The sequence below is a fragment of the Chlorocebus sabaeus genome, chromosome 7, assembly GCF_047675955.1.
Source record: "Chlorocebus sabaeus isolate Y175 chromosome 7, mChlSab1.0.hap1, whole genome shotgun sequence".
Classification (NCBI taxonomy): Eukaryota; Metazoa; Chordata; class Mammalia; order Primates; family Cercopithecidae; genus Chlorocebus; species Chlorocebus sabaeus.
In genome coordinates, this window is record NC_132910.1 from 14,987,934 (window position 1) to 15,014,183 (window position 26,250).

At 41.8% G+C, this 26,250-nt stretch overlaps 1 protein-coding gene across 1 annotated transcript in view; it reads right to left on the bottom strand.

The window, feature by feature from the left end:
- Positions 1–26,250, bottom strand: part of PDGFRA (platelet derived growth factor receptor alpha) — a 61,909-nt gene that overhangs the window by 18,159 nt on the left and 17,500 nt on the right. Inside the window, 15 exon segments of the mRNA XM_037989439.2 lie at positions 1,268–1,434; positions 3,196–3,349; positions 3,699–3,809; positions 4,206–4,310; positions 6,919–7,051; positions 7,267–7,361; positions 8,181–8,374; positions 9,388–9,514; positions 11,118–11,233; positions 14,093–14,282; positions 14,374–14,545; positions 16,794–16,924; positions 17,917–18,177; positions 20,480–20,797; positions 23,076–23,136. Coding sequence (XP_037845367.2) covers positions 1,268–1,434; positions 3,196–3,349; positions 3,699–3,809; positions 4,206–4,310; positions 6,919–7,051; positions 7,267–7,361; positions 8,181–8,374; positions 9,388–9,514; positions 11,118–11,233; positions 14,093–14,282; positions 14,374–14,545; positions 16,794–16,924; positions 17,917–18,177; positions 20,480–20,797; positions 23,076–23,124 — 2,323 coding nt within the window. The 5' untranslated portion in view covers positions 23,125–23,136.

Genomic DNA, 26,250 nt, shown 5'->3' on the forward strand with positions numbered 1-26,250 from the left:
GTTCAGGCAAGTGAAGAGTAGCTCTAGCCATTCACATTTTTTTCAGATAGCCACGGAAGGCCAGAGAGCAGTGGTCTGCCTGCCAAAAGGGCTTGCGCCTGAGCGTCACTCAGGTTCCTCTGACATTTTGTGCCAACTCCACCAGCCCAGCCTGGGAAGCAATGTAAACTATTTTTAACAATATGGGAGGGGAGAGGAAGTACTGGTTCCGATAACTCTCACTGGCTAATCTTTTAAAAGCGCTTGGAAGTTCACCCATTTGGCAATGAGAAGTGAATGGAACTTGGAACTGCAGAAATGGAAAATATTGTGTACTGAGCTTTGCAAAACAAACAAATTCCTTTTTTTAATGGATTGTACCTTTCACTTAAGAACCCCGAAAACATTCAGAGCACATCAGTAATTTCCAAAACAGTGTCCATGGCAGCTCAACACATTTTTGCATTGACTAATGGGAGGGCTCAGACCCAAAAAGACAAGCTCACAGGACAAGCCAATGTCAGACTTCCAACCTCATGTCTCTGACCAGTCCAGGGCTCTGGAGGAACCACCCTGAGCAGATGTGAAGTGGTCCATCTGGTCTGGGCATCAGCTAGACTCCCTGGAGTTTATAAATCAATTTAACCCTGCCATCCATTCATGTGCTTGAAACACAGATAGACCCACCTTCAAAAAACATTCACCAGAAACACTTGTCCAGAAAATGTAACTGCAAATTATCTACTCTAGAGTCCCTATCACAAATTGAATGTTAGGAAAAGTAAAAGCAAGGGTTACTGAACTCATAGACATCAGAGACTTCTAAAACTTAAGGAAAAAAAAAACGGTGTGAGGAACCAACATAAGACTGCCAACTTGTAGGGGTATTACATTACTGCCAAGTAAGGGCATTAAAAACAATATCAATCACCATATTTTCATTAAAAAAGAAAGACATGCTAGCAACAAAAAAGGAAGTTCATTATATCAGAATAAGTAATTATTTTTTAAAAAATATTTACTGCAGGAACATACCAGGAAAATTCTTTAAAACTATTACATTTAAAGTTTAAAAAATTTGTTACATTGTCAGCTTTTATTCTTTTCAGTTTACAGGCCACAAACCTGGAAATATGTCACAGAACTGGCTGTGCAGACCTGAATTTAGAGACCACGTGGGCTGCCAGGTTCACTTACCATCCCTATATACTTCCCCCCTAAATACTTTAAGTATCATAATAAACCACTGGACAGTCCCAATACCCAGAGTGAGTATAGACACTTTTACCTAACATAGATTTCTTCTTATATGAGGCTGGACGATCATACAGTGATCTCTGGATGTCGGAATATTTAGAAACCTCTTTCCTTTCTAGCATGGGGACATACTGTGTAGTATCAGCCTGCTTCATGTCCATGTAGTCACCATTGTTTTCAAAAGATAAAATAACATAGCTGTAAAAACAGAAAGAGAAATCTTACCCAGGGTGCCCTTCTGAAGTGGTCATTCCACTTTCAGTAGATGATGATTTTGGGGGACCTACAACGTGCCAGGTACTGAGGTAGGCATGGGAGCTAACCAGGTAAAAGCAAAACCAATCCACACCCTTCACATGAGGTGATCTAGTCAAGGAGATGAGCATTAATCAAATAGTCACAGAAATACATGCACCACAGCAATTCCACTACTGGATGTCTACCAGAGGAAAGGAAGTCATACGAAAAAGATACTTGCACACACATGTTTATAGCAGCACAATTCACAATTGAAAAAATGTGGAACCAACCCCAAATGCCCATCAATCAAGGAGTGGATAAAGAAACTGCAGTATATCTATACATATGTGTATATAGGTATATATATATACACATACTACTCAGCTATTAAAAGGAATGAATTAATGGCATTCACAGCAACCTGGATGGGACTGGAGACTATTATTCTAAGTGAAGTAACTCAGAAATGGAAAACCAAACGTCGTATGTTCTCACTCATAAGTGGGAGCTAAGCTATGAGGACACAAAGGCGTAAGAAGGACACAATGGGCTTGGGGACTCGGGAAAAGAGAGGTGGGTGAGGGATAAAAGACTACATATTGGGTTCAGTGTATACTGCTCCAGTGATGGGTGCACCAAAATCTCACAAATCACCACCAAAGAATTTACTCATGTAACCAAATACCACTTGTTCCCCCAAAACCTATGGAAATAAAAAATTTTTTTAAACAGGGGAAAAAAGAAACATAACAAACAAAATAAATACATAGATCAACTCAAACTCAGATGTGCTGTGAAGGAAGAATGGTTTCAATAGCCTGTAAGGAAAATGACTTGATCTGGGGGATCACGAAAGCACTTTTCAGAAGACGTAGAATGAATCCCACTGACAAAGATGGGAAAGACTGGAGGAATATTTACATACAAAGGACTCCACAAATGTCAGTTGCCATGATGATTACCGTCCACTTGGTTTCACTGCCAGTTCCCTGCGCATCTTTAGCAGGAGCCCGCACATCCTGTAGAGCCTCATCTAAGACAGTGGGGCTGTGCTCTCATGGATCTGTAAGTCCATTACACTTAAAGTTTGAAGAATTCACTACATTAAGTCTGTCATTATTCTTTCTCAGTTTTTCAACTCACAAGCCTTGGAACTGGAGCCATGTGGCCATGTGGCTTGGGCATATAATTCCTTCTACCCAATCAATTTAGCACCTATTTGGTGTCCACTAAGTAGTAATTTATTGTGATATTACAGAACTTCCTATCTACAGAGCTCTTTACAGCCACTTGTAGGTTTCTGCAGTAGGGATCACTATCATTGGCGTCATTTATAGGTCCAGGTTCAGCAAGGACCTCGAGCTTGGAGATCCACAGACTGTTCTCGCAAGGTTCCAGAACTCAAGCATCCCTGGCCAGAGCTGCATTTTATAGGTCTAAATGGATCACATGTAAATAGCAGAAGAGCTCCCAGAATCATTCTAACTCTCACTCTCATTCAAACCTATCAGCAAAGCCTTCCCATGTCCAAAACACCTGTAGACATCATGAATCTCTCTGCATGATTATGGAATAGTCAACTGGGCAGGATGGTTTGACTCTAAGTCTTGCTACCTTGGGCATTGAACCTGCTGACATGGAATCTATCAGGACATGGGTCTTTCCATTTGTGATGCCTGTAAGATAATGATAGACAGCAACATCTCTCTTTGCACCCACCTCCGTGTGCTGTCATCAGCAGGGTTCAACCCAAAGATATCCAGCTCTTTCTTTGGCTTCTCTGGGTGGCGGCTCAGGAAGCTATCCCTATTCTTATGCAAATAGTTGACCAAATCTCCGTAGAAGCAGTACTCTGTGATGATGTAAATGGGGCCTATGGAGACAAAAATCGTTAGGAGATGGTTAGGGTATGAAAATGAAGAACAGAAAAGTCATGAATTATCCTGCAGACCATATGGGGCAGAAAAAAACAAGATACCAAATAAGTGGTTTGTTTTTTTTTTTTTTTAAAGAGCCATGAATGGCTATGACTGGACTGGCAACAGATTTTGCTCAAAAAACAATGAGCTTCCATCAATTCAAGGGACCGGTCAGCTCCATTCAAGGGACTTCTATTCCCTGGCATGTGTGGGGATGGAGAGTGGAGGATTTAAGCCTGAATGAACAGTTTTCAGAACCACATGTGTCCAATGAAAACCCTCACTCCAGGTCAGTGAGCCCACCTGACTTGGTGCAGGCTCCCAGCAAGTTTACAATGTTCAAATGTGGCCCCAGGTGAGTCATTATCTTCAGTTCAGACATGAGAGCTTGTTTTTCACTGGATCTGGCCGTGGCTGTTGAAGGAATAAATCACATATAAGTCCAGCTGAGCTACCAATTTCCCGTGCTCAGAAAAAAACCAAGAACATGGCTAATCCTGTGATTGGATATCATTCTATTTACCAAAAGTCTAAATGAAGTAGACGGCTACTTGGCCTCAATGCTAATAACTAATTCCTGGTCTTTCTAGCAAAATGAAGTCTGGAAATAACAAGCTCTTAATTTTCCAACATATGGGCAGCAAGAGCAATCTAAATAAACCTAATTGACAAAATTGTCTAAATACACATAAAACCTGGAGTCAAAAGAATCAGGACCTAGTCCTAAATGTCTTATTTACTAGCTGTATGATTTTGAGAAATTCCTTTAATATCCCTGTGCTCAAAAAATCCCCAGGAAGGAGCACTTACGTTTTAGCATCTTCACTGCAACTTTCATGACAGGTTGGGACCGGCTTAATCCATAGGCTGTTCCTTCAACCACCTTCCCAAACGCTCCAGACCCCAAGACCCGACCTGTGGGCAGGCAGAATCATTAACACCCAAAAACTCCAGCCGCCTCCCCAGCTTTCTGCACCGTAGCCAGCTCTCTGTGGGTGGACAGCTGGGCGGGTGTCTTTCCTGTTTGGAATAAGCATAATGACTCCTCCAAGTCATCGTGTCAAAAACGGAATTGAGCCCACAGGGAAGGAAATTAGCATAATTGTTTTTGTCGAATAACATTTGCAGGGGAAAGAAAACACAGAAGGGAGAAAGGAGGGTGCAGCCCTCCCTGGTGTGAGCATGCTGTCTACCAGCTCCGTGCTGGGCCAGCCCCTGGGATCCTCTGCCTTTGGAGGCTCTCACCCATACCCCCTGGTTCTCTCCCCTTCTGTTTTCCATATGCAAACAGGGGCATCTTTTGTCTTAATAAATTATTAGCCACTGGAAATACTTCAGGATTCAAAATATCACTGATTCCAAGGAGTGACTAAGTAAAAACTTCAGGCTGGGCTCACTGCTCCCTATTTATTAGGAAAGCCACTCCACCAAGAGCTAAGCATGCCCGAGAGCACAGCAATTAGCTTCATGTTGGGAGGAGATTTACGTAAAGACACTGAAGCTGTTGTCCCACCCTGAAAGGGCTCACAGTCTGAGAGAAACATTTCCCAGGGTGTCAGTCTCACCGCAGATAGCCAAGCCCAGGAAAGACTTGGCTCATGAAAGACACTAACAGCCAACACTGACTCTTACTGCATGTCTGTGTTACTGGAAATTGTACCTGGAAAGGTATTGCTTCACCAGCAATGCCTCTCAGTATAATGGGAATTATGCCTCTTTCCCCGTATTTTACTACTTTTTAACTCCCTAAGCTCCTCATCCCTTTTTGGGAAATAGGCAGGAAAATAAAGAAAGCTTAGATATAAATATATGAAATTGGGAGCAGCTCTTATAACCGCCCCATGAGTTCTCCTTGCCTGCTGCCTAGACAGAGCCAATTTATCAAGGCAGGGGAATTGCAATAGAGAAAGGGTTTAATTCACACAGAGGTGGCTGTACAGGAGACCTATTCTACTATTACTACTATTACTCAAATCAGTGTCTCTGAAACTGGGGAATTTCTACTATTCTACTATTACTCAAATCAGTGTCTCTGAAACTGGGGAATTTCTACTATTCTACTATTACTCAAATCAGTGTCTCTGAAACTGGGGAATTTCTACTATTCTACTATTACTCAAATCAGTGTCTCTGAAACTGGGGAATTTCTACTATTCTACTATTCTGCTATTACTCAAATCAGTGTCTCTGAAACTGGGGAATTTCTACCATTCTATTATTACTCAAATCAGTGTCTCTGAAACTGGGGGAATGGGGTTTTTAGGATGATTTGGTGCGTAGGGGGTGAAATGGGGAGGGCTGATTGGTTGGGTCAAAGACGAAATCATGAGCTGACGCTGTCCTCTTGCACTGAGTCAGTTCCTAGGTAGGGGCCACAAGATCAGATGAGCCAGTTTATTGACCTGGGTGGTGTCAGCTGATGCATCAAAATACAGGATCTCCAAAATATCTCAAGCACTGACCTCAGGTTTCACAACAGTGACCCCTAAACCGTGCTTTCTAATCTTGTAGCTAATTTGTTAGTCCCACAAAGGCAGTCTAGTTCCCAGGCAAGAAGAGGGTTTGGCAAAGGGCTATTATTGTCTTTTTTTCAAAGTCAAACTATAAAATAAGTTCCTCTCAAAGTTAGTTTGGCCTATGCCCAGGAAGGAACAAGGAAAACTTGGAGGCTAAAGCAAAATGGAGTTGGTTAGATCATATCTCATTCACTGTCATAATTTCCTCAGTTGCAACTTTTGGAAAGGTGATTTCACTCTGCTGCCTTGCTTGATTTCAGTTTAAGTAACTCTCCAAGCAGACTTCTGTATTTTGGAATGAGACAGGTTAAGTAATTAAAACCTGCATTTGGCATTCTTTAACATATATACTGTTAGATCATTCATCATAACACAGCCTCTACCTATACTTTCATTTACCTTTGTCTTGCTTTCATTCATTAGGAGTGTGATTTAAAAAAAGAAATACTGCCTTGGACTAAAGCTTCATATTCTTGGTCTCAGCCCAGGATTGAAATATTTGAAATGCTTGTGGTAAGTTGGCTTGCTTATTTTTACATATTTTGCCTTAAAATGTACCTATATTTTTATATTCCATATTCCAAATATATAAAAAGGAGTATCTAATGCATCTTTAAAACGTACTGAATCAAAACACATTTTGTGGTTGTCCTCATTCATTTCTCATCTGCTCATTTTTAGTCACAGAAATTCATCTCATTTTCAATTCGTGTCATTTCTAAAGCAAAGCAATTTTGGTGGGTATCTTCGCCAGCCCTCTTCATATTCTCTTCTCCCTTTGTAAAATTTTCCTTAACTATAATTTGTTATGGAACGAGATTTTAAAAAATCATTGCAGTGATCCAATTAACTCATTGTCAAGACAGAAATGTATTTCTGAAAGCAAATTTCTATTGCCTAGTTCTTACTAAGCACAAGCTCAGGTCTCTATTCTGCCAAGGCCTATAAATTGTAAAGCTGTGTGCAAGGGAAGAGGGAGTCTTGGGAGGTCACCCCATGGAACTTACCAAGCACTAGTCCATCTCTTGGAAACTCCCATCTCGAGTCATAAGGCAGCTGCATTGGGTCCACATAAATATATTCATGTCCATCTGGGCTGATTGATTCAATGACCCTCCAGCGAATTTCATACCTCGGTTTCTATAAATGACCAGGACAGGTAACTGGTGAATTACCAAAGTCCCAGTGCACCAGAGCTTCAATGAAGCTGCACAGTGACTGGACACAGTAGAGTCCAACAACGTTCACTCCACATATAATTACTAAGCTCCTTCTCTGTGCCAAGCACTGAGCCAGGTTGCTGTTCTTGTTCTCATTGGCTTCAAAGATCTTTAGTTTTATGAGAAAATATCTACCTGTTTCCAAATGACAACCAGGACAATGAGTGAGATGATCACAATCACCAGCAGCACCAGGACTGCAGCAGCCACCGTGAGTTCAGAACGCAGGGCTACGTGACAAGAGAGAGAGGTACAATGAAAAGTTTCCTGGCAGACATGCATGGGGGCAGCAAGGTAGTGTGGCTGTGTCTGAGCCAGGAATCTCTCACTGCTGGTGGGGAAATGTGAGGGCTGTCTGGTTCATTTTAGGGATAGGAAGTACCATCTCTCAAACTATCTACACCCAGGAAACTACATCAACTCTTTCCTTATACAAGAAGGGGACAAAAATCAATCAGGAGAACTCAGTATTTTCTCCCAAGTTGCTCCAACAGTAACCTTGTGGACAGAATTTGAATAGGAACAATAAAGATGGATAAATGCAATTGACAGCTACTATATGGGCAGACACCTCTACTTCATATGCTTTATTATAAAGCTTATTTTGTAAATTGCATTTTGCTTATATTGCTTTTGGCTTCATCCGTCTTTCAAGGAGCAATGAGACAGAAGATCCTTCTTCCCCACACTGCATCCACATACACAGACATTCAAAGTAGAAAGTGTAGCTATATTATTAGACAAACAAAATGTTGAGGAGCCTCTGCAAAATGCTGTTTTGGATCTGAATCTAAAACAAAGTCGTAGGTAGAGCTTGCAGTGAGCCAATATTGTGCCACTGCACTCCAACCTGGGCGACAGAGCAAGACTCTGTCTCAAAAAACAAAACAAAATAAAGCAAAGTCCACATGCCTGCCTTTAAGAGCATTCATAACTGAATTTCTGCCTTGGGACCTTCATTTCTATATGAGTCCTATTTGGGATTCAAAGTTCCGCCTGGGGGAAATGGGGCTCAGCTGATGAGTTGTCCTGACTGTTGAGGAACTCACTGGGAGCCACCAGCTTCAGCTCTCGGTTCTCAGCTCCAAGGAGATTCTTAGCCAGGCATCTCACCGCAATGGTCTCTTCCACTTTGGCAAAAGTCACAAGGCCCTCCACGGTACTCCTGTCTCGGGGGTGGATCTCCGTGATGATGTTTGAGACATTGTTGGCCAAAATCGTCCAGGAAGTTTCATTATTACATCTAGAGAGAAAAAGGGCCTAAGTATAGGGCCAATTCCTGAGAGTCATGGCAATGAGTGGAGCCAAGGGAACACTCTAAGATGGCAAGGTGTTGGGATCTTGTCTACATTTTGGGGCACTACCCACTGATTTATTTTACATGCAGATGAACATTAAAACTTGTCTGCATGTGCTAAAGAGGGCATAATTCACACATGAACTGAAAGTGTTTACATAGCAGGCAGAGATAAACAAGTTTAATAAAATATGACTACCATTCCCCAATCTTGAACCTATGAGCAAACTGAACAGTTCAATTTCAACCATATTTAATGATCTCAATCTCCCACACCTTCAAAAAGGCCTGGAACCCTCCCTTCTCAACACCCACTCTGGGAAGAGCCCCTAAGGTGTCACTAGGGTTGCGATGATCCTCTGATTGACTTATAAGAGCTAGATTCCTGCTCCACACTGGAATCTACTAGAAACTCCAGTCAACATCCAAGTCCATCCTTAGCCCTAGGAGAAGTTAAGATGAGGAGTCTCTGTCTAGAGGAAGAAATAACTGAGGCTTCTGAACACAACCAGTTACCAGGGATGAAGTGTAAACACATCGCTCACATGCCCATTTAAGAAGGCTGAGGACTGGGAGGATGAAGGAGGCACTGGCGAATTAACCCACCAAACAGCAGGTGGGCAGATAAGGGACTAAGCAGTCACATTTATGTTTACATGCAGTCCGACCACCAAACAAAGTTCACCAATTAAAGTATGTGAGCCAGGGTAGTAAAAATCTTCTTAGGACAGTGGTTCTTAAAATTCACTCTTTTTTTTTTAGATTGGAGACACTTTGAAGGTCTAATGAAAGCCATGGACCTTCTCCTTACAGCTATTTGTGACAAAAGATACACACCCTGAAGCTATCACACCCAAAACCCTATCTTATAGTCAATAAGTAAAATGTATTTGACATCATTTGTGTCAAGGGAGAAAGCCTCTGACCACAAAGGAAGAAGATACATCTGTTTTCCATACTTCTTAATATCCTTGCATATCATCCACTCAATATCAGGAAGCGGCATGCCTTCAGCTGTGCACCTCACCGTCTGTCCCCCAGTTGAGCCATGGTGATCATCGACCAAGTCCAGAATGGATGAAGGAACTGCAAGAGGCAGAAAGAAGTCAGAATGGAAGAGTTCATGCCCCAGAACATATGGGACTACAAAGTGGAATATGAGTTCACAACTCATCCATGTGGCATTCAAACCACTCCAGAGGGGCTGAAACCAGTTGTACAAGTAACACTCCAATTTAGACAGACCCTCATGATTAGTAGCATTTTCAGTTTTGGTGTTTTGAGATTTATCCCTGTGATGTTTTTAACCTGGAGTGAAGAAAGTGAAGAGTCCATGGTTGTGATGTCTCACACATGTAACTCCAGCTACTTGGTAGGCTGAGGTAGAAGAGAGTCACTTGAGCCCAGGAGTTTGAGGCAAGCCTGGGCAACATGGTGAGAAGAAAGATGAGAAGGGAAAGGAAGGGAAGGGGAGGGGAGGGAAAGGGAGAGGAGAAGGAAGGAAGGAAGGAAGGAAGGAAGGAAGGAAGGAAGGAAGGAAGGAAGGAAGGAAGGAAAGAAGGAAGGAAGGAAGGAAGGAAGGACTGAAGGAAGGAAGGAAGGAAGGAAGAAAGGAAGGAAGGAAGGAAAAAGAAAGGAAAAGAGAGAACAAGGGAGGGAGGAAAGAAGGAAGGAAGGAGAGAAAGGAAAAGAGAGTGAGGGAGGAAGGAAAGAAGGAAAGAAGGAAGGAAGGGAAAAGAAAAGAGAGAGTGAGGGAAGAGGGAAGGAAGGAGAGAAAGGAAAGGAAAAGAGAGAACAAAGGGAGGGAGGGAGGAAGGAAGGAAGAAGGAAGGAAGGAAGGAAAGAAGGAAGGGAGGGAGGGAGGGAGAGAGGGAGGGAGGGAAGGAGAAAGTCCCTTGGTTATTTGGCTTGAAAGGCAAGGAAGTTCTTAAAATTATATTATAGCTTAGGATTCAACTAATGGATTCGGCTAAAGTATAATCTAAAGCAGCATTTACCAAAATGCATCTGTGGTATGTTATTAGGTTTTAAAGATTCGTTCCTAAATCTGTGGTCAAATAAATTAGGTATACGGTGATGCTTGTATCACAGGTTTTACTGTGAGGATCACATGAATGCACCTCAGACGGCACCTGGCACATGGCTGTGACTGGGGATAGGTGCTGAGCCTGAATGTAAACAGACTTGGGCACTCCATTCTGTTAGGGACTCGTGTACAATGTCTATAAGGAAAACTTGTAGCAAAACTCTCCAGAACATTCTAAGATCATCTGGACCAAAAAGTATCACTTCTCTCTTCTCAGATTGAGAAGCAGGTGCTAAGCAAGCTGGTGGAGGCCAGGTGCAGTGGCTCACACCTGTAATCCCAGTACTTTAAGAGGCCAAGGTGGGAAGACAGCTTGAACTCAGGAGACCAGCCTGGGCAACATGGCAAGAGCCCATCTCTACAAAAATAAAGAAAGCTAGTGGAGCCTAGGGATTCCCCACCAACTCTAGAGTAACCCAGAACCTCCAAGAAATACCTGAATTCCTAAGTCCAACAGAGGTATCCCTAATATGTGACATCTGCAGACACTGCTTCTCCCCTAAGTGTTGCTTTTCTTCCATGACCCAGGAGGAAGGTGCTAGGCTTTCCTTGGAAGACACTCATCTACAGAGCTAGCATTATCTTTATACTCCCTTTACATACCTTGAGTTAACAGTTCAAAAGTATAGCTCTTCACATCATCTTCATTTTGAGCTACAATAGTATAATGGCCACTGTCTTCTTCCTTAGCACGGATAAGCTTTAATTTGCTTCGATACCTTTTAAAAAAAGGATTTTGTTTCAACAAGCAGTAGCTAAATAAGTTCCAATTGTTTAAGCAATTGTACTATTCAATTTAAGTTTTATTTTTACTGTAAAAACTAAAGTCATCTTTTTTTCCTGGTCCGTATCATCTCTTCTGGAATTCTCAATATTCAGTGCACGTACTGAAGGTCTGGATCATACACACAATTCTTACAAGAGAAAATCAGACATTCAGAGATGAGCAGTGGTCATCTCCAAGAGCTATCAGTTCAGCCAGGGTCTGACTTCTGAAAGAATAAACACAGCCTACCAGCTTTTCTTTAAAAAAACAAAACAAAACAAACCCTTTGGTTTTTACCTTTTTAAAAAAATATTTGCTTCCCCTAAATATCCATCATTTAGGTGGTTCAGTAAAACAATGGAATACCATTGGAGGACAGAATAAGGACACTTTCTACATATTGGTATGGAGAGGTCCACAGGATATGACATTCCTACTTGCTTGTATTTTGCTTAAAGAAACTCTGGAAGGTTTCCTAAGAACCTAATTAAACTAATAAAGGTGTTTCCCTGTGGGAAGGAGGGGAGAATTGGGCAGCTGGGGACAGGAGTACAGTAAGGCTTCTTACAATGCACTCTCTTTATGTTTGATTATTTTTCAAGCATGGGATTCTATCACCTATTAAAAAAAAAAGTTATAGGCTGGGTGTGATGACTCACACTGTAATCCCAGCACTTTGGGAGGCCAAGGCGGGTGGATCACTTGAGGTCAGGAGTTCAAGACCAGCCTGACCAACATGGTGAAACCCCTATCTCTACTAAAAATACAAAAAAAAAAAAAAAATTAGCCAGGCATGGTGGCACACACCTGTAATCCCAGCTACTCAGGAGGCTGAAGCTGAAGAATTGCTTGAACCCAGGAGGCAGAGGTTGCAGTGAGCTATGATTGTACCACTGCACTCCAGCCTGGGTGACAGAGCTTGCAAGACTCCATCTCAAAAAAAAAAAAAAAAAAAAAAAAAAAAAAAGTTAGAAAAAATATGCCTCTTCAAATTTTATTAAAGAGAAGCTTCCCAAAAAATATTTTACATGGATTATAAATGACATCTGGTTGTGTGTGTGTGTGTGTGTGTGTGCATGCGTGTGCATAAATATAGTATGTGCCCATTGGATTGTCCTTTATAAATCATCTCAGTGTGAAAAAGCAACTGGACTGGAAAAGAAAAGCACTGGTCATGGAGTGAGAAGATCTTGGGCATTATTACAATTCTCCATGCCTCAGTTTCCTTGTGTGTAAAACATGATAATTGTACACATAGCACAGAGTCGTTGTGAGAGTTAATTAAAGGAGATTGTATGTGTGAAAGGATTTCATAGGCTGCAAAACACTTTGCAAATGCTGGGGCACTCAGACCTATGAAGAGAGCAGGCTGAACCATACTGGGTGTGCTCCAGGACTGGATTTCCTTAGAGAGTCCCCTAGGGCACACTGGGATGCTGATTACCAAATTATCCTCTGCTGTTTGTTGTCTACACTTCTTCAGCCAAGAAAACCAGTGGGTCCACTAGTTTTAAGCTCCAGGAAGCCAGATCCCCCACCTACCATGTTCATCTTTATATTCACCGGTTCATAATAGGAACTAAAAAATACACACTGAAGGATCCTTGAATCACTAAAAGGAAAACGCAGCTTTCCAGAACCACTCAGTTGGCAAGCCTGTCCTGCCATTGCTGTGGATTATGGCTTGCAGACAATGCTCACACATGTGTTGGAGGTGTTAGCTGTACCAGTGTTACCCTATTCCTCTCTGGCTGCACAGCCTTATGGAAGTTCCTTATGGAAAGCTACCCTCCTTGTTGTGCACCTTCATTTTGTGTCAACAGAAAGCCTACCAGATTCAGTACCCCACTTCATTTTTCCTTTACTATTCTATAGAGATTGTAAAATTCCATTTTCTCAGACTGCTTCTCAATTACACGTGGAATTTAGTTCAGAAAGAAGAAAGCAAATCATGAGGTGAACTGAACTGATGAGAAAGGCTCTGTTCTTCCTCCTCCTGAAGGCTTGAAATAGAGGACTGACTTTGTCTTTCTGAGATGATTTCTGACAAAAGTATAGGGCCGGTTAGCTGGGTGCTGCAAGATGTACCTTCTGACTCTTGGGTTCTAACCACAGCTTAAAACCTCAAGAAGCCCCATGATATCATCTGATCCAATTCCTTGCCTTGAAGGACATAAGGTATTGTTTACCCTACACTGTAGATCAGGAAACTGTGGCTGAGGGTGACTCACTCAAAACACCACCACCAGTTAAGAGATGAGAGCAATCGACCATTCTGATTAAAAGGCAGGGATCCAAGTGATTCACTGCACATCTCTTTCCTGACTAAAGTCAGCCAAGCTCTACTCTTCTTTCCTGTGGAGTCCTCAGTTAGGGCAAATGGGTTCCAGATTAAGCCTATGATGTTAACTTTCACATAAGGTGACGTGATAACTACCTCATGGGTGTAATCACCATACATGTCTACTTGCAATATGGATGATGAACATCAGGGAATGTATTCAATCTATTCAATCCTGGTGAGTCCAATTTTACTTCCTTTCTTCCACCCTAGCTGAATACAGTGACCTGTCTTTCCCCAGGAGCCAGAGCTTTTAGTTCTTTCTTCTCATCTTCTCATTAAATACTTACCAGCATACTAATACCATATTGCAATGTTATCATTAAAGGGATGTGATTTCAAGCATCTCTGAACTCAGATTGCTACATTTTCTAGAATGACTTTGGGTCTGGGTTGTAAGACACACACAAACCTCAGTCCACTTCTGATGCACACTAAAAAAAGGCATACTTGGGCAGAGTGTTTCTTTACCTTATTTCCTGAATCTTTTCCACATCAGTGGTGATCTCCGTGAGGTTTTCGATCAGAGTCAGATTGTTTTTCAGCCAGGATATCCTGGGAGGTGGGTAGGCCTGCACCTCTACGACAAAATGTTTGACTTCATGCAGGTTGACAGCTTCCAACTGGCTAAAGGTGGGTTTGATTTCAATGAACCCTTTCTCTGTACAGGGAAGAGTTTCCATTAAATAAAGATTACCACATATGGATCCCGAGCAGCATGGACGACTGACATTTTAGAAAGCGGAATGTACCATGGACAGAAATAGTGACTCTCTTCATTTCTTTGACCTCCCTGGTAGCCTGGCGGGCAGCACATTCGTAATCTCCACTGTCTTTCACCGTGGCCTCGGGGACCGTCAAAGTGTACACCAATTTGATGGATGGGACTTTGATTTCTTCCAGCATTGTGATGCCTTTGCCTTTCTACAGCAAAAGGGGAAGAAAACCGACTTTTAAAAAGCTCGCTCCTAGGAGTGAACTCTAAGGTAAACTATGGACTCTGGGTGATACGATGTGTCAGTGGAGGTTCATCAGCTGTAGCAAATGGATGGCAGGGATGTTGACAAGCGGGGAGGCTATGCATGTGTGGGAGCAGGAAACACATGGGAAATCTCTGTACCTCTCACTCAATTTTGCTGTAAACCTAAAACTGCTCTAAAAGATAAAACCTAAAGAAAAAAAGCTAGCTGCTTAGAAAATCATGAGATTTTTTAGTTTGTTTTTAATTTTTCTAGAGACAGAATCTTGCTCTGCTGCCCAGGCTGGAGTGCAGTGGCACAATCATGGCTCACTGAAGCCTCCACCTCCTGGGCTCAAGCGATCTTCCTACCTTGGTCTCCAGAGTAGCTGAGGCTACAGGCTCATGCCACCACGCCTGGCTAATTTTTAAAACATTTTTGTAGAGACAGAGTCTCGATACATTGCCCAGGCTGATCTCAAACTCCTGGCCTCAAGTGACCCTCCTGCCTCGGCCTCCCAAAGTATTGGGATTACAGGCATGAGCTACCACACCCAGCCAATTTTTTAAAAGGATAGTTAATGACACATATAAGGTGTTTGTGCTATACTGCTGAAGGATAAAGAATGTAACAAACTACTGTCTAAAGAATAACACCTATTAATTATTCAATGTTTATCTATGGATAAGAAATATTTAAAAACTTTATCTCAGTCAATCTCAGAGGCTCACATGTGTAATCCCAACACTTTGAAAGGCCAAGGTAGGAGGATCACTTAAGTCCAGGAATTCGAGACCAACCTGGGCAATGTAGTGAGACCCTCATCGCTACAAAAAAAAAAAAAAAAAAAAAGAAGAAGAAGAAAAAAAAAACGAAAGAAAGACAAATAAAAAATAAAAGTTTTATCTCCCTAAAACATAAACAGCGATGCCCTGGGAAGTAGCCTTTCTTTTGTCTCTCCGTATTTTACAAAGTTTCTGCATTAAACCTGCATTACTTTTACAATCAGAAAAAAACATATTGTATGAAACAATACTTTGATTATATATTTGTAAGCCAAATAGCATGTACTTTGGTTTGGGAAAAAAATGCTGTATCCTATAAATAAAAAGCAGTGTTTATGTGTTAGGGATTAATGGCAATCAAGTGTGAACAGAAGAACCAAATCACTCCATATTTCAGAGAAGATGTACATTTGTTGGACTGTAAATGTCCCTTCACCGTGTGAAGTTTATGAGGCAATAGTGAAAATGCCCACCTTCCAATCAGATGCCCCAGGACGAATGAAAAGCAGTGGCAAATGCATGGGAGAGAGAAATGTATATAAGGAGGGAGATCAATGGATAGAAGGACAGAAAGCTGTCAAATGCCTAAAAGAACAGGGAGCAGAAATTTACAAGTCAGGAGAAGAGGGAAGAAATACATATATCTGGTTTTTGTTCTCCATAAGAATGTTAGTCATTCCTGCATTTGGGCATTCATAGCCTCTTACACATGGCTCTCTTACTTAGTGACAATGCATTAGAATGACTGAGACTCTGTGTAAATCTCCAGTGACCAAGAGGCAGCATGGTGGCTCCCTTTCCCCACTTCCATCTCCCCTCCTCCCTTCATCCGGCAATATTGGACCAGCTTCTGGTACGGTGCTTGGGATTGAGTAAACATCATTAAACCTTTGTTGAATGATTACATAGTGACTGTTCACTGAACGTGAGCCATGCAAATGTCAGGCACATAGAAGATGGAACAGGAAGACACACTGTCCTCAGTGTCAACAAGGCAGAAGAGGAAGGAGTGCAGGCAATAAACACTATCAAATGAATCAACCGTCAGGAGCACAGAAGCCAAGACAATGACAATTAATGACTCTCCGCAATAGTAAAATCCAGCGGTTTTTTTGCTCTTCTAATTTTTTGGTTGATATCTTGTAGCCAGAGAACCTTCCTATTTCTGTCTGACTTCTGAGAAAGAAGGCTTAGTGCACACTCTTTATGTATTCTGAAGGCCCTGGTCCAGCAACTGTCGTTTCAAACTCGCCCATTGATCAAGGAGCCCTAAAGGCTTTTTAATCAAATGTGTTCATCATAGAGGTGGGAAGCTAAGGTCTAGAGAAACTCAGTGATGTGCCCATCAGTGACAGACCCAGCACAAATGCAGGTCTTCTGAGCCCTGCTGCTCTGCTCCAAGCCATTGCACATTTTGAGGGTACCTACCACTTCTCCAGGGTAAGTCCACTGAAGGTCAACCACCTCATTGTTAAAAACAGCACAGGTGACCACAATCGTTTCCCCTGACTTATACACGGTTTTAAGAGCTTCCATTTCTAGATCCAGCTCTGATGTTGCTATAAAAAAGAACAAATACAAGGGCCTAAAAATCCATAGGATAGTAAGGCTCTTATAAAGTTTGGGTGTTGTTGTTGTTGTTTGTTTTTTTTAAGAAAACCCTGAAAAATAATTTGTGAACCAATTATGAATAAAAGCCCTGATCAAGATAAAATTTAGAAAATCTCACAAGGCTTGATTTTGAGATGGTGTACAACATACCAATAAAAATAAATTCCAATCAAACAGAACACCACATTCCTCAGCAGTGCGTTAGTTATGGTTATACTCGTCTACAATCACCTTGACTGACATACTTATTCATTTAATCAACCAACCTTTGATGATCCACACTGCTCTAGACACTTTGTTTCTATCCAATTTTTTCTTCTCTTCTTCTCTTCCACTCTGCTCCTCAGTTATTCTCAGTACTTTCCCAGAACCCAGCACAGTGCCTGGCACAAAATTAGCTGTGCTCTGATTTTAAAACAGTGTACTCTTGCTGCTACCCTTTCCTCCACATAGAATAGTGGTCAGGAAATATCTGTTGACCTCAGCATGTATTATACTTCCCCAAGCGTACTAACTGTGGACATCAAAGGGTTGAAGTCTACAACTACTTTCTTCAGAATTGAAATCTTTTTCCTTAAGTTACTAAATTAATCTAGGAATCTAACCCCCGAGGTGTATGCTTGTTTTAGGGCCTCTGTAGTCAGGAATGTGAATGAAAGTAAGAGGCTTATGTAAGAAAAGAATTCCTTACAGTATTTTGAAGTCAACTGATGAAACATGAAATCTTGCATCAGTAATCAAGCTTTAGCCTGTAGTAATTTTAAGCTTATTATTATAGCCATAGAGGTCACCCTGACACTGCATTAGCTGGGGTCCTAAATCCCCAAATCAGAATTTAGGATCACCAGTGGCGATGATTTAAAAAAAAAAAAATCATACATGCACCTGATGATTATGCCTGTTACTCTTATTTAAAGAAGGAAGGAGATGATACGAGTACCTTTTAAAGCATAAACGTTAAATGGGATGGTCTGGAACTTCTTTCCTTTGACGGTGGCCTCACAGATATAGGGCCCTACAGTGAAGGTCCCATTAAAGCCCTGTCTGCTGTTGTAGGAGGCAGGTACCACCCCCTCACTGTTGTGTAAAGTTACAGGAGTCTCAGGATCAGTTGTGCGACAAGGTATGATGGCAGAATCATCGTCCTCCACGATGACTAAATAATCCGTCATTCCTAGAGGTACAAAGGCTACATCTGGGTCTGTGGTTTAAAAAAGAATGAAGACTCCATTAGACATTAATTTCACCTTTACACATAAATCCAGAAACACTATCCCACTGGCAGTATTGATATTAGGTATGAAGTTCACCTTTACACATATATCCAGAAGAATTGCCCCATTGGCATTAGTTATCATGACAGCTACAAAGTGATTTTTAAGTGTGAATAATATCAAATTGCCTGTCTCCTGATGGATAATACTGATGATAAATATCAATACTGGATAAGAGTTGTGGCTCATGCCTTTAATCCCAGCACTTTGGGAAGCCAAGGTGGGAGGGTTGCTTGTGTTCAGGAGTTTGAGACCAGGCTGGGCAACATAGAGAGACCTTGTCTCTACAAATAAATAAATAAATACTAACCAGGAATCTAAATCAAAATTTAAACAACTAAAAACAAAAATGAACAATAAAATATTTAATAGAGTCCAACTCTGTTCAAAACAGGAAAAAATATTTCTAGTTTTATTATGAAATACTTTCAAAAAACTCTTATCACCTGTAGTCAGTACGATTGAAAAGTAGCACAGAAATGTGTTTGTTAAAAAGTAATCCTTTGAGAAATACATAAAATTTAAAGAAGGAGAAGGAGAAGGAGAAGGAGCCTGAGAATTTCCTTTCCAAAAGAAAAAGAGCTACTTAAGCTACGGTGGTAAGAAGTTCTAAGAGTCTCAAACATCAGCTGCAGAAAAGGCCCCTAAATCTCCATTATTGTGAAATAAAAAGATCTCTGTCAGACAGCGGTGCAAGGGCTACTTGGATGGCGTCTGTGCTGGAAAAAGATAGGGAACAAGAAGAATTTTTGGACAATCTTACACGGATTAAAACTTCAGGGACTTGTGTGCCTTTAACATATTCACGATCCTACCATTCTCTTCACAGCAGGGGAAAATCCCTCCACACCTAGAGGATTTTCCTGAAGGAATCTAAGTGTGAATGAAGTTGGGGTGACATTCTAAATGTCTTCCCTTTTCAAAACAAAGTTGTTTATTTTTTCCTTAATTGTTAAGAAGGAAGGCTCATATGAATAAGAGTATCATGAAAGAAGAGGGTCTAGGTCCCTGGGGACACCCATAGTTACAGAGGGTAGGAAGAGGAGCCCATTAAAAACTGAAAAAGAAAAGGCAGAAAGGTAGGAAGACACACTTCTGTGAGAACCCCCTTCCTCGACCTATGCCAAAACAGCAAGGATGGCAAGAATCCTAAGCGGTTTCTGTTTTGTTCTAAAACCAAGGATTCTAGCCACAGTCCTTTTTAATTTACCCAACTGCATACTGAAATTGCCACCACTTGTGTTCAATCCTTTGTCCTTTTAATTAAAATGTAGGAGTAGGCTGGGCCCAGTGGCTCACGCCTATAACCCCAGAACTTTGGAAGGCTGAGGTGGGCGGGGCTCACTTGAGCCCAGGAGTTCGAGACCAGCCTGGGCCACATAGTGAAACCCTATCTCTACCAAAAAAATACAAAAATTTCGGCATAGTGGCTCGCGCCTGTAATCCCAGCATTTTGGGAAGCTGAAGCAGATAGATTACTTAAGGTCAGGAGTTCAAGACCAGCCTGGTCAATATGGTGAAACCCCTGTCTCAAATGAAAATACACACACACAAAAATTTTTTTAAATATAAAAATTAGCCAGGCGTGGTGGTGCATGGCTGTAATCCCAGCTACTTGGGAGGCTGAAGTGGGAGGATCGCTTGAACCAGGGGAGTTGAGGTTGCAGTAAGCCATGATCATGCCACTGCATTCCAGCCTGGGCAACAGAGTGAGACCCTGTTTCAAAATATATATATATATATAACTTTTTAAAAAGGAAAAAGAAAATTCCTTCCAACTCTCAGAATAAATGTATATTGATAGTGAATCTGAAAAATCGAGTGTTTATTTGGAAGATATTATAATGAACTATCAGCAACTCCAAGACAGGGCTTACCTATTAATTTTTGTATACTCAACACGTAGCCCAGTGCTGGACACACTGTGAGTATGTGTGCAACTTGAATGAACTGAATAGAGATGAGTATATTTCAGATTGTTTATACAGTACCAATACAGGACATGTCATAACAAAGATGACTTTCCAAACTTAATACAGCTCTGAAATGCTAACAATGAATATTTCTTGATAATATTACAAATGATTTTTATTTCTGTGTGTTCGCTTACATCTTTCAAACTTCCTGCAATAAATATTAATTATTTATATATATGTTTAAAACCTTCGTACATTTAACAGGAAAGACAGGAAGAGAAGAAGCTCGGTCCTGGGGACCCACCCCACTCACCTGGCACATAGATGTAAATGTGCCTGCCTTCAAGCTCATTCTCTTCTGTCTGAGTGTGGTTGTAATAGCAAGTGTACAACCCTGTGTGGGCCGCCGAGGCACTGCTCACTTCCAAGACTGTCACAAAAAGGCCACTGTTGTTTTCTTCATTTCTGATTTCCACATCAGAGTTCTCTTCTTCAGACATGGGGTACTGCCAGCTCACTTCACTCTCCCCAAAGCATCTCAGAGAAAAGGATGAATTCAGCTGCACAACCTTTTCATTTTCATTTGGAAGGATAGAGGGTAACGAAAGCTGGCAGAGGATTAGGCTCAGCCCTGCAAAAGGAAACACGCTCTGAATAGGATGCAGCTAGAAAGGACGGTCTCATCCCGAGAACTGAGAGAAGCAACAGTAGCAGCTTAGATGAACAATGACCATTTCTACACAAAAATCCGTTAGCCTGGATGCCCATGAAAGGTCCCCCATTATAACAGCCACTGCATCTGCTGAGAGCAGCAAATGTTCCAGATAGCTCCACCAAGCCCCACTAGATTCACTCCTCCAAACACTCAAATGGACAGAGGATGTCTGATTCCAATTCCATATTTCAGACTCTTATGTGTAACCATAAAATATCCCAAGATGGCACAGGCTCAGGCACATATGGGTTCTTTATGGTTCACAGTCACTGCAGAGGTTTCCCTTAGTTAAAATGAGATGAGGCTGGAGTGCAGCGGCTCATGTCTGTAATCCCTGCACTTTGAGAGGTGGAAGTGGGAGGATCGCTTGAGTTCAGTAGTTTGAGACCAGCCTGGGCAACATAGTGAGACCTGGTCTCCACAAAAAATAAAAAATAAAAAAATTAGCCAGGTGTGCTGGTGCACACCTGTAGTCCCAGCTACTCCAGAGGCTGAGGTAAGAGGATCACTGGAGCCCAGGATATTGAGGCTGCAGTGAGCCTCTGCACTCCAGCCTAGGCAATAGAGCGAGAGACCTTGTCTCAAAAAAACAAAACAAAACAAAACAAAACACATGGAATGAGAACAGAGGCAAGGATATGGACTGAACAAAACACAAAGCACACCTGTGCTCAAGAATTCCACATTTTCCATTTCTTATAGCCCCTGGGCAGGCTGTCTCTCCCTCATGACTTCCAGGGCCAAAGCAGGATGATGTGGATTTATTCATTTGTTTATATATTTATTTGTTTTTATGAGATGGAGTCTTGCTCTGTCACCCAGGCTGGAGTACAGTGGTGCCAGATGATATGGATTTTAATGCACAATTGGTAAGTAAAACCCGAGTGAAAACTCTCAGTTCATCTTTGAACCTCAAATTTCAGTCTCGCTTATTTAGACTGAAACTGAACTTACTCCTTTTGAAATAGAGTAAATGTGATATAGCAAAGGAATTGAAGGTTTGTGGTCATTCTGGATAACGTCCTGTAGTTTTCTACTTCTTTTCACTCTTTTGGACTGTGTATGCAGAGTACAGATAATAAACCCATGGAGCACAGAACTTAGAAAACAAGAAACCCAAGACTGATAGAAGAGATATTTTGACTTAATTATTAATTAATGATTTGTAATCTCCCTTGGAGCCTGATGTGAGACTCCCACCCAACTTCAATATATGACCACTATAATTCCTGAAGCTTGTTAAGGTAGGATTTGTAAGCACATCTGGATCACCTGTTACTCTGTAGATGGGGTATACTTAGTGGAGCTTACATCTGTTAAATCTCTGGTCTTGCTCAATTCTACCATATCCAAATGAGTAAGACAAAGACACTAACGGGCTGAGCTAACTCCTCAGAATAGAAGAGCACTGGTTCCATGGCAAACATCTGCAGTGCATAAATATCTGGAAGAAAACTAAGAAAGTCCAATACATCAACAAATTACCCCAATGGCATCCTTTTGGTGGGAAAGTTTTTAAGATTTTCCAAGAACCAAACATTTATCTATCAATTTGATTCCTAGAGAAGATAAAGGTGACTCTGAGATTTGGAAGCAATGTAAGCATCTTTCATCAGGAGAGTTATGATTTAAGACAGGTATGATTTCTTGGGCAAGAATTTTCTATTATTTATTTTCTTTGAACATTTTTTTTTAATGAGGTCTTGCTATGGTGCCCAGGCTGGAGTGTGGTGGCTAGTTACAGGCATAATCACAGTGCACTGCAACCTGGAACTCCTTGCCTTAAGGGATCCTCCCACCTCGGCTGCTCAAGGAGCTGGGACAACAGATGTGCCACCTCCCACAGTTGACCATTCCTGAATTTATCTAATCTAGCTCTAATAGAAGCCTTGTCCTAGGAAAACGAAGAGAGTAGTAAGTAAATTTAGACATTATTACTAACAACATTTCAATGCCAACATTATCTATGTTACTAAAACTGCCACTGGAGAGCATTCCTTTTGAAATGGAGTAAGTGCAATACAGCAAAGGGAACTGAAGGTTTGTGGTCATTCTGGATAACGTCCTGTAGTTTTCTATTTCATTTCATTCTTTTGGACTGTGTACATGGAGTACTGGTAATAAACCCATGGAGCACAAAGCTTATTAAACAAGATACCCAAACAAGGAACTCAGAGAGGACTGGGCTCCGTACCTGTGAGAAGACAGCCTAAGACCAGGAACGCCGGATGGGAAGTCCCCATAGCTCTGGGAAACTAGAAAAGTCAAAAGTCAACAGAAACAGCATTAGCAAATAGAAATAATCCTGGAGCCTAGTTCTCTTTGTGTTTTGCACAATAGAAAATATTAACAGCATCATTTTAGTCAAACATGTCCCAGGTTAAAATTCAAGGTTCAAACAGTAAGACGCCTGAAAGATGAAAGAATCAATGGAGCCCCAAGATCATGGCGGGAGCTGCCTGAAGCCAAAACCTTCTGTGATTGAATGCAGCTTTCAATGGTCCTTTAAACCTTTATATCAAGAATTAGAACAACAAAGAAATAAATACATATATATATATATATATTCTCAGCTTCCAAACTAGAGCTGATTTTCACGTTTCAATTAATAAAGAGGTAACACCCTCTACAACTTTTAGAAAAGTTGCTTGGGTTGGAGTAAATACCTTAATATTTAAGTTCCATTTTGACCTAGAATTTCTGAAACTTTCAACAATGGTGGTCATTTACAGAAGGCCTTTGTGATACTGAGGCACATACCAGGCTCAGACCTGGGCACCCAGCCCGGGTTCTCGCAGGAACCCTCAGAGAACCTGCTGGATCCCAAGCCAGACTAAACAGGGCATGGAAAACCTGGTACAGGCATGAAAGGAGGAGGAATACAGAAAGTGAAGAAGGGAGAGAAAGTGGGAGAGATAAGTGTGACTAAATTCCTGTGCAGGGGGTAGGAGGGATGCAGTAGACCCTAGGATAAAATTAACAGGAGGCTGATCATTCATTTTCATGTTAAGGTAAAAGCACCTGTGCAAACCAAGTTCAAGAACTTCCTAATTTTCTACAGTCAAATCTGGGAATGAAGAAGTAGAGAAAGGATGGAAATTGACCGTCCATAAGACACAAATAAGGCAAAAAGTGAGCAAGAAGAAAGGAGGGAAGGGAAAAGAAAATTAAAAGAGAGAAAGAAATTAAAAGGGGGCCCCTGCTGTCCTGCGGTAAAACCACTGTAAGGGACTATTCTGGCACACCGTGAAAAGACCTCTCTTCTTTATCTCTTCCCCATTCGCTTTATTTTATCTCCCCCATCATTTCTCCTTTTAAGTCACTGGTAGTGGTCACTGGTGAAGTCAGTGAGAAGGAACTGTGAATGAACTTGTAGGGGCTGGGGCCAGTAAGTTCTTGACTGAAGAAGTCACAGTAAGGGTCCTGGGCAGAGCCCCCAGTTTTAACATAACCCCCCGAAAATCACCACGTTAGTCTTGGCCTGGGATGTACTGGATCCCTAAGTTGCTCCTAAAGTCACAGGGTGAATCCCAAAATTGAAGATCACCGTGGGAGGCCACATGGGTTCTTGGCTTTACCCAGGAAGGAATTCAAGCAAATTTATTACGAAAGTAAAGGAATCAAAAAGGGTGGCTACTCCATAGGCAGAGCAGCCACACGAGCTGCTTAACTGAGTATACTTATGGTTATTTCTTGATTTTATGCTAAACAAAGGGTGCATTATTCATGAGTTTTCCCAGAAACAGGGAGGAAATTCCCAGAACTGAAGGTTCCTTCCTTTTTCCACCATATATGGTAACTTCCTGTCATTGATATGACATTTGCAAACTGTCATGGTGCTGATGGTATCTTTTAGCATGCTAATGCATTATAATTAGCATATAATGGGTAGTGAGGATGACCAGAGGTCACCTTCATCACCATCTTGGTTTTGGTGGGTTTGGGCTTCCTTCTTCATTGCATCCTGGGTTTTGGGGTTTTTTAAATTTATTTATGAAACAGGGTCTTGCACTGTTGTCCAGGCTGGAGTGTACTGGCACAATCATAGCTCTTTTGTATCCTTGAACTCTTGGGCTCAAGCAATCCTCCCACCTGAGTTGACCCCCACGCCCAGCCCAAGAGCTGGGACTACAGGCCTGCGCCACCACACCCAGCTCATTTTTAAAAAATTATTTGTGGAGATGAGGTCTCACTATGTTGTCCAGGCTGGTCTTGAACTCCTAGGCTTAAGCAATCCTCCTGCCTTGGCCTCCCAAAGTACTGGGATTACAGGCATAAGCCACCACACCTGGCCCACATCCTGGGGTCTTTATCCACCACACCCAGCTCATTTTTAAAAAATTACTTGTAAGGAAAAGCGCTTGAACCAGGGAGGCGGAGGCTGCAGTGAATGGAGATTGCGCCATTGCACTCCAGTCTGGGCGACAGACTGAGACTCCATCTCAAAAAAAAAAAAAAAATTATTTGTAGAGGCTGGGCATGGTGGCTCATGCCTGTAATCTCAGCACTTTGGAAGGCCAAGGCAGGCAGATCACCTGAGGTGAGTTCAAGACCAGCCTGGCCAACATGGTGAAACCCCATCTCTACTAAAAATACAAAAAAATTAGCCGGGTGTGGTGGTGTGCGCCTGTAATTCCAGTTACTCAGGAGGCTGAGACAGGAGAATTGCTTGAACCCACGAGGTGGAGGTTGCAGTGAGCCAACATGCACTCCAGCCTGGGTGACAGAGCAAGACTCCATTTCAAAAAATAAAAATTATTTGTAGAGATAAGGTCTCACTATGTTGCCCAGGCTGCTCTTGAACTCCTAGGATTAAGCAATCCTCCTGCTTTGGCCTCCCAAAGTACTGGCATTATAGGCATAAGGCACCACACCCAGCCTGCATCCTGGTCTTTATGACCTGTATCTTGTGAAACCATTCCTACCCAACTCCTATCTCATCTTGTGACTACGAATGCCTAACCTCCTGGGAATGTAGCCCAGAAGGCCTCATCCTCTTCTCACCTAGCCCATATTCAAGATGATGTCACTCTGGTTTGACCTCCTCTGATGCTAACTCATGCAATGGAGTGGACTTAATGGGACTCAGTTTGTTCCATCACTGACTTTGGAAGCTAAAATACGTATACGTAATTACTGAATAAACTGTTTTTTGTTGTTGTTGTTGTTGTTTTGGTTTTTGTTTTTTTTTTGAGACGGAGTCTCACTCTGTCGCCCAGGTTGGAGTGCAGTGACAGGATCTCGACTCACTGCAAACTCTGCCTCCCAGGTTCACGCCATCCTCCTGCCTCAACCTCCTGTTGTTGTTGTTTTTTGTTGTTTTTTTTTTGTTTTTTTTTTTTAAAAAAAGAGGGCCAGAAGCGGTGGCT